At 42.8% G+C, this 8,909-nt stretch overlaps 1 protein-coding gene across 1 annotated transcript; it reads right to left on the bottom strand.

The window, feature by feature from the left end:
• Nucleotides 1-5,469: 5,469 nt before the first annotated feature.
• On the bottom strand, nucleotides 5,470-6,418 carry LOC110288336 (WAP four-disulfide core domain protein 18-like; the record flags this gene model as incomplete). Its single annotated transcript, XM_021154710.1, has 2 exons — nucleotides 6,337-6,418; nucleotides 5,470-5,612 (listed from the first exon to the last, which is right to left on the bottom strand). Coding segments are annotated over exons 1-2 (225 nt in total), but the record flags the coding sequence as incomplete, so codon positions are not given.
• Between the last annotated feature and the right edge of the window lie 2,491 nt (nucleotides 6,419-8,909).

Below are 8,909 nucleotides of genomic sequence, written 5' to 3'. Positions count from 1 at the left end.
CAGGGCCAAAAGAATGGGAATGGGTGGGTAGGGAAGTGGGGGGCGCTATGGGGGACTTTTGGGATAGTATTGGAAATGTAATTGAGGAAAATATGCAATAAAAATATAAAAAAAAAGGAAAAGTAAAAAAAAAAAAAATAAAGTGCTGTATACTCAGGTGATACGCAAATGCAACCACCTTCAATGTTGCAGCATTCTGGTCATTGGGGCATGATTCATCTCCTGTCTATTCATCAAAAAACAATCTCCAAAACTTTGTGTTGGCCACTTGGGACAAGTTCCAGTTTTTTTTTTTAATTCTGAAATATATAATGATGTTTATGGAACCTGAAGAAGTCAGAAAGACATGGTTTTAAATTGGTGCTAGATGTCTGAAGACTCATCACCTGCAGAAGACCAGCCTACTCTCTATCCTCCTTTGCATGCCAGGGCTGGATCCAGTTCTGTTCTTAAGTCTAGCTGTTGATTCTGATATTGGGAGAGTGTTCTCCCCCTTCACAACCTATGCAGCCTCAGTAGAAAGATCCTTCCACCATCACAGACCCTCCTTTGCATTTTAGGACATGCCATAAAATCTCTAATAGTCACACTCTCTTATCACACCAGACTCATGGTTGCTCTCTGAGTAAGAACTCCCACAAGTCCCAAAAGCAAGGAACATCTATAAACTAGAGGAGCTGCTCTGATCTCTAGGCCAGCTTCTCTCAGACTACTCTCCAACCTGTGACTCTTAGAAAGATAAGGAATGCAGAGTGATTAGTCTTATAGGCCAAAGGGTGTGAAGATGAGCCAAGCAGTTGACACATGGCATTTCTTCCTGCTAGCTCATGGCCATGTCTTCGTAGTCTTTGAGTCTTCTCTCTTTTCTGTTTGGAACTCCTTAACACACTTACTTTTGGGAGAAGGATAAGCACGGGCAATGTTCATCCCAATGGTGATGAAATTCACCAGAACTAAGATGATGGCTGTCTTCATGTTGGCTCTGGCTGGTCTCAACTCATGAAGCAATTTTATACCCACAGTAAAGCTAGACGTTTGGGTACGAGAATAGGCAGTCAATGAGGAATTCTCTCTCTCTCTATTTATATATAAATATATAGAAAGAGCTTTCAAGAAGATGCCTGCCACTCAACTGCCTCCTGTATCTGTTTCATAACTGACTTCTGTCTCTAATAGTCTCGTAGATGCAAATGATACCCATTAAAGAGTAAAAACACATTTCCAAGTATGTTACCTGTTATATCACAGCTTGGTCCTTGTATGGATAATGAGCAAAAGAAATATTCGTTTCTGGGTAGATCAGTATGTCAGATTGTTAGCTGAAGTAGAGATGCTCAGTGAGGAGTATCAGGGCCTTTCTATGGGCTTTCTTGTCATCTCTATCTATAACAATGTGGCCTGCTTCTGGAAAGATGGTGCTTGAGTCCTGTTGAGCTCTATAGATGAGACTCCTAAACAGGTGTGGAATCTAGTTCCCTATTACCTACAGATTTACACAATGAAGTCACACCTATACAAAATGGACAGTCAGCCTTCAATTGGCTAGGGCCAGTTAAAATTTAGGGTGCAGATTCCATTATGATGGCTGGATGTCTTTGATCAATGCTTTTTTGTAAGTCAAGACTTCATACAGAAGGCTGCATATGTGAGCAGTGAAGGTATGCGAGCCCTAGGAGAAGATGCAGTGTCTTTTGTCCAAAAGCAGAAAGCCTGACTCTTTTGCTATATCTAATATATATATATATATATATATATATATAGAGAGAGAGAGAGAGAGAGAGAGAGAACTGTAAGGAGCATTGGGAATGGCTCAGATGTAGCATGGCTTGATTTGCAATTATCTTCTCCCTTATTGTATGATTCTTTCTCAGGGATTGTGTGGTCTCCCACTTTATTCCATGTGTTTTTAGTCCTTCCTTCAGATATGGGAGACATTTTCGGATGCCTCCAACTTTCGTCTTTTGTTTTGTGTGTGCTGTGTCAGAAACACAGCAAATCATGTATAATCTTAAATTCATAATTAATGAAATTCATATTAAATTATAATAATATATAGCAAGCAGTGGGTTTTATATTTGTTTTGTTTTTGTTGAGTTTATTTTTTTCTGTATTTATTTATTGGGAGAGGGTTTTCTTTCTTTTTTTTTTTGTTTTTTGTTTGTTTGGTTTTTTTGAGACAGGGTTTCTCTGTGTTGCCCTGGCTGTCCTGGAACTCACTTTGTAGACCAGGCTGGCCTCAAACTCAGAAATCTGCCTGCCTCTGACTTCCGAGTGGGATTAAAGGCATGCACAACCATACCCGGCTATGAGAGGGTTTTTCTATGTACTTCTGATTATTCTGGAGTTTGTTCTGTACACCAGGGAGGCCTCAAACTCAGACATCCACCTGCCTCTTGCTCCCCACTGCTGGAATAAAGGAGTGCACCACCACTTTGCTGCAGATTCAGCAGTTGTAATGGAAGCAACTGGCAAGGCAATTGTGCTTTCTTTGGCAACTCTGGCTGAGGGAAACACGGGTTCATTTACTCACCTTTCCTCAGTAATATTAACTCTCCGCTCATACATTACAAAATAAATACATCTATCTATATCCACCTGTGTACATGTGCATGTGTGTTACAGAAAGGACTCCAAAGACCTAAGTGTCCACAGCAGAGTTTGAGAGCTTTCAGAGACCTGAGAAGTAGGGAAACAGAGAAATGTAAGAAGAATCTAGATCGATGAGATAATGAACCAGGATGTAGGGAGAAGCTGCAGAAACTGTGGTGGCTGTAAGTGAGGCCACTTCATGTCACCGTTTTGAGGGGAGATCTGTAGAGATAGTTTAACTGTAGAAACAAAGAGCAGAATCTGGCCTGGATGAAGGGACTGGAAGACAGATGGATGGCAGGTCCAGATGGGTGAATAAGAAGAAAGGCAGACACGGGAACTACATTGAAGGAGACATAGGTCATCCATAACTTAAGAAGGTAAGCTTTGAGAGGCACAGGAGCAGTGTTGAGCAACAGACAGACACAGGACAGCTTACATCGGCAGATGATGTGTGGGGATCTAGAAAACAGAAGTGACACTAATGTTTCCTAGTGACATTATCCAGTGAACAGGAAGGTTTTACCTTTCTTCACTGATCATCTGTTGCAATCCTCCATAAACGCCAACAATTCAGAGAGAAGCAGTCATTAAACCTGTACATGGCTTACACCCCCTCCAGGAAGGCCAGGGGAAGAACAAAAGCAAATTTCAGGTGCCAGTGCTGACCTTGAAGCATAGGAAGAGACTCAAAATTTCTGGAGGTATTTCAGCTGAGTTCTAACTCCCAATATAAACTGAAATTGGAATTTCTAATGTATGCTTTTATTTTTACATTCTTTCAGATTATGTTCATGTATCAGGTGAGGTGGGTTGGTAGACCTGCACTGAATGCAGGATTCTGAGGTTAGAGCTGTTAGGTTCCACCTGAACATGGAGAAATCAGAAGTTCTGAGCCATCTCAAGTGGATACTGGCAACTGTGTTGAGGTTCTCTGGAAGAGCAGCTACCCAGCCTCTTAACTCCTGCTAAGAAGAACCCATATATCAAAGGTCATGCTTGTGCCTCAGGAGTTTGATATCCACTGCTGCAGGATTTTGGATTATTCTACAATGGGAAATTCCTGAGCCATACCTGCTTCTGTATCATCACCCATTAAATAAATGTAGCTCCAGGAGACCTACTTCATGAGACAGCCTGCTCAGGTCATTTTGGTTGCTTGACTGGACTTATGTTCAAGAGTGCCCCCAGAAAATAGACTTATGTCTTCTGTCTTGTATCTAGTTATAAATGTGGCATGGGGAGAGAAATTGCATAGGAAGACTTGTTCCTCGGACTGATGGGATGCTGCAAGCTCAGTGTACATGGGAGGCTGCAGGGATGGCTCTTCAGGATGGAGTATTCAATGAATGTAGAAATAAGAAGTGAACAAGAGCCGGGCAGTGGTGGCTCAAGCCTTTAATCCTAGCACTTGGGAGGCAGAGGCAGGCAGATTTCTGTTTTCGACCCAGCCTGATCTACAGAGTGAGTTCCAGGACATCCAGGGCTACACAGATAAACCTTATTTTGAAAAAATGAAAAAATAAAACTAAAAAAGGAAAGTGATTAACGAAAATGATGCTGAGGATAGTTTACTTTGGACATAAATACATGAGTACATTGTCACCACATTATATAATCTTTGTCTTCTAAGGATGCTATTCTGGGGCAAGGAAGTAGCCTGGCACGTGCTCTGTGGATTCAGAAGAAATCTTCTGGGGCTGGCCAACATTCATGCTTATGAAGATTGAATCCATCTTCTACATGGCTCTAAGTCATCTGCAATACAGACATGATGATGACATTTTCCTCAGCTTAGAAACCTCTTGTTTGGCCCTTACTCTCTGCTTGGCAGCTCATTGCTGACTAGATGTGGGCTTATTGTGCATTCCCCAACCCAGGCACCTCATCCTTCTGGAACAAGCAATTCCCCAACTCCCAGACTTCTGTGTCTAATCCTTACTCCCTTGTCTGGTCGGCTTTGAGTGTCCTAACTTAAGAAACTCCTAGTTGATCTCTACTCTGACATATTCCCATGCAAAGATACTCACCACTGTGAGAAAGAACTAGAAACTGGTACAGAGCACACATTGACACACAGACTGTTTCTACAGCCTACTGTAGATACCTTTGAATCTCCATTGTAATACATGCCTGCCTGACTTTAAGGTATTCAGTAAAGGAATGTTTCCATTAACTTCATTCTCTTCTCCCTCCCAGGAGCACTAGTTTCCCTGAGAGAGTCAAACCTCTTTGACAGAGGGAGAGAAGAGTGAGATGTCCCAGTTTATGACCATGTAGGTCTAAGTTGTTGTGCCTTGTGTCACTTTAGTCATGGTGGAACTGTCTTTGCAGTGTAGAAGATACAGATCATGTAACCTGGTGTCCTTCTTCGGCCTCCTTCCAGTTCCTTTCTCTTGCACAGACTCTTGTGTGCAGCCAGTGGACAAAGACCATGGGGCTGTCCAAGGAAAATCCCCTGGAAACTGACTCAGTCCCTTGGACATACCTTGACAAGATGTTGTATTATGGATGATAATGGCCCTTGTAGCCTTATATATTTGAATAATCGATTCCTTGTTTTTGGAACTTTTGGGAAACATATTGGGAGGTATGGATTTTTTTGGAGAAATTGTATGTCAGGGGACAGACTGGGAGGTTTCAGAGGCCCATATCTTTACCAGTTAGCTCACTCTTTGCCTCAGGATTGCTTCTGAAGATGTAAGCCTGCAGGCAATGCCCCGGTGCCATGCCTACCTGCCTGCTGCATTGCTCCCCATCACTAGGGTCATGGACTTACTCTCTGAACCTGTAAGCACCCAATAAACTTTCTTCTACAAGTTACATTGATCCTGGTGCCATATTACAACAATAGAAAATAAAACACAGGACTATACTCACCTCACAGACAGGACGTGTGCAGGCATGGCCACACCCATTGCTACAGCACTTCAAGTTGCCAGGGCACGATCCATCTCCTGAGCATAGATCAACACAAATGCCCAAGCTTTCTGGGGAATGTTCAGGACAAGATCCAGGCTTTTCTAATTCTGAAATATACAACGATGTTTATGCAGCCTGAAGCAGACATGAAACAAGGTAGAGAATTGATGCTGGAGATCTGAAGACTCATCACCTGCTGGAGACTGGCTTACTCTATATCCTCCTTTGAACCTCAGGGCCCTTCCCTCAACTTCAACAGCTCCAGTGCTGCTCTTTAGCCCAAGTATTGATTTTGGCACTTGGGAAAGTGTTGTCCCCTTCCACAAGCTATAAGGTCTCAGTAGAAAAAAATCTTCTGACATCATAGCCCCAACCTTGCACCTTAGAAGATGCCATAAAATCTCTAATGACAGCTACAAGTTCGCCCATGAATCCCAAATGCAACATACATGACTCAACCAGAGTACCTGTCCTGATGTGTTTCACAGGCTTTGTCACCTCTTCTCTTCTCTTCTCTTCTCTTCTCTTCTCTTCTCTTCTCTTCTCTTCTCTTCTCTTCTCTTCTCTTCTCTTCTCTTCTCTACTCTTCTCTTCTCTTCTCTTCTCTTCTCTTCTCTCTCTCTCTCTCTCCTCTTCCCTCTCCCTCTCCTCTTTTCTCTCCTTTTTCTTAAGACGACAAGATCAGCGCAGTGATTTTGTAGGCCAAATGCAATGAGTTTGATCCCTGCATTTCCCACGTGGCTTTTCTCTCTGCTACCTCATCAAAGCTTTTACTGGGATTTGAGCCCTATCTGATTTTAGCTTTGATCATCTTAACACACTTACTTTTAGAAGAAGACAGAGCACAGAAAATATTCATGTTCGTAGTGAACAAAGCCACCAGGAGCAACACTGTGGCTGTCTTCATGTTGGCTCTGACTGGGCTGAACTCAAACTAAAGGTTTTATAGCCTCAGTAAAGCTAGAGGTATGGGTGTGGGAGGAAGCAGTCAATGGGGAAATGTATGAAAACAAGAGTTTCCAGAAAGTGCCTGCCCATCACTGGGCTTCTTTTTCTGTTTTATAACTTCTCTCTAATAGGTCTTTGGTAGATTTCAATGATAATCACAAAGGAGTCACGAACACATTTCAGTACCATGTGACTTGTTACACTACATTTTGGCCCTTGTATAAATGATGAACAAGGGAGATACTGTGTAGCTCAGTGTCTCTGAGTGAGAGCTGGAGCAGAGACACCCAGTGAGGAGTGTCAGGGCCCACCTGTGGCTTCCTGGACATCCAACTACATGAGGATGTGGCATGCTTCTGGGAGAGATGAGGCATCTATCTCTGGAGGGATCTGGACCCCTCTTACCTACAGATGTAGGCAATGAAGTCACTCCTGGGGGACATGGATACTCAGAGACTTCTTACTGACCAGGGCCAGTTAAAAGTAAGTAGGCAGGCTCCACGATGATGGGTGGTTGCCTTCCACCAATGCTTTTCTGTAAGTCAGGTCTTTATACAGAAGGCTGCATATGTGAGCAGTGGAGGGGTGGGAACATGCAGTGTCCCTTGTCCCTGAGCAGAGTCTTCTGCTATCCAGGCTATAGACTTTTAGAGAAAGCTGGAGCTGGACAGTCCAAGTGCTGTTAGTATGGCCCAGACACCATGTCATTAGCTTTGCACTGTCTTCTCTCTGTAGGATTCCTTCTGAGGGTTTGAGGGGTTTGTTCCATTGCATGCTTTGTTCCATGTGTTTCCCATCCTTTCTGCAGATTGTGGAGACATTCCTCTGTGTGTGTGTGTGTGTGTGTGTGTGTGTGTGTGTGTGTGTGTGTGTGTTACATTCCTCCTTTGTTGTGTGCCTGCTTTGTTAGAAACACAAGCCAATTGATTTCTATTTTTGTAGTGTCATAATTTATGCAATATTTGTAAAATCACATTATATAGCACTGAGTTTTTTTAGTTAGTTAGTTTTGTTTTGATGATATTGTTTGTTTGTTTGTTTGTTTTTTGTTTGTTTGTCTGTTTTTATGACAGGGTTTTTTTGTGTAGCCCTGGCTGTCCTGAAATCTGCTCTGTAGACCAGGGTGGCCTCAAACTCAGAGATGCACCTGCTTCTCTCTCCCCACTGCTGGAATTAAAGGAGCTCAGCACCACCACTTGGCTTCAGATACAGCAGTTATTAGGGGAGCAATGGGCCAGACAGTTTTGAGAGGATCAGGAGCAGAGCTGTCATAGAAACAGACACAGGACACCTAAATTTCCAATGAAGTTGGTGGGGGGATCTAATAGATAATGGATGCTTATACTTTCCTGGTTCCTGATTCTCCACTGAACAGGAAGGGTTTGTCTTGTCTTCATTGGACCTTGGCAGTGATCCTCCATAAACCCCAAAATGCTGGGCGAACCAGCAATCAAACCTGGACATTGCTTGTACCTCATTCAGGAAGGATTGGGAGGAACAAGAGCACCTTGCAGATGCCAAGCGCTGACCTTGAAGGACAGGAACGGCACACAATTCTTGGTTGTATTTCTGTTCAGTTCTAGCTCCTCGTGTAGGAAGTGGTACTCTAATGGATACTTCTTAAATATTTCAAAAAAAAATTTAATTAATCTGTATATTTCTTTGAGGTAGGGTATTGTGGTCTGAATGCAGGAGTCTGAGTTGTCATATTCCTCTGTAGCTGGAGTAATATGATATTCTGAGCCACCTGGCGCAGATGTTGAGAACAGATCTCTGGAAGAATAGTATGTGCTATTAACCACTGAGTCAGCTCCATATGCTCCTAACCCTTGGTAAGAAGAATCCACATTCATGGTCATGGTTGAGCTCCTGGAGTAACAAATCAGTCCTGAAGGATGTTGCATTGCCTATCACCGGGAATTCCATGCCCTTCCTGCTCCTCCTGAGTCACCATCCAGTAAGGAGAGTATCAGCAAGACTGCTCCATGGAACTGCTAAACTCATTTTGATTGTTTGACCAAGTTACACTCACAAAATAGAAAAAAATTCTCCTGTCCCCCATGTTGTCTGGAGATCCAGGTGTAGCAGAGGGGAGGTATAATCTGAAGTATAGATTTGATCATGATTGTTCCTCTGCTTACAGACCTCTAGTTGTTTAGCCCTAACTCTCTGCTGGTTAGCTCTTTGCTCATTAGATGTGGACTTGTTATCAAGTCCCCTACTAGACACTGTAGCTTTCTGTTTTAATCATATCATGAATTTTCAAGGAGGGTAACACTTCTAACACCTTTTGATCCTGCCTTCCTTGTCTGCTATGCTTTGTGTGTCCTAACTTAAGCTTCTCTTACCTCTTCTGCACTCTTTTTTTTTTAATATTTTTATTACATATTTTCTTCAATTACATTTCCAATACTATCCCAAAAGTCCCCCATAGCGCCCCCCACTTCCCT

Source organism: Mus caroli, unplaced genomic scaffold (genome assembly GCF_900094665.2).
Source record: "Mus caroli unplaced genomic scaffold, CAROLI_EIJ_v1.1 scaffold_22613_1, whole genome shotgun sequence".
Classification (NCBI taxonomy): Eukaryota; Metazoa; Chordata; class Mammalia; order Rodentia; family Muridae; genus Mus; species Mus caroli.
The sequence above is the reverse complement of the archived record's forward strand: the minus strand, read 5'-3'. Positions and strand labels throughout refer to the sequence as shown.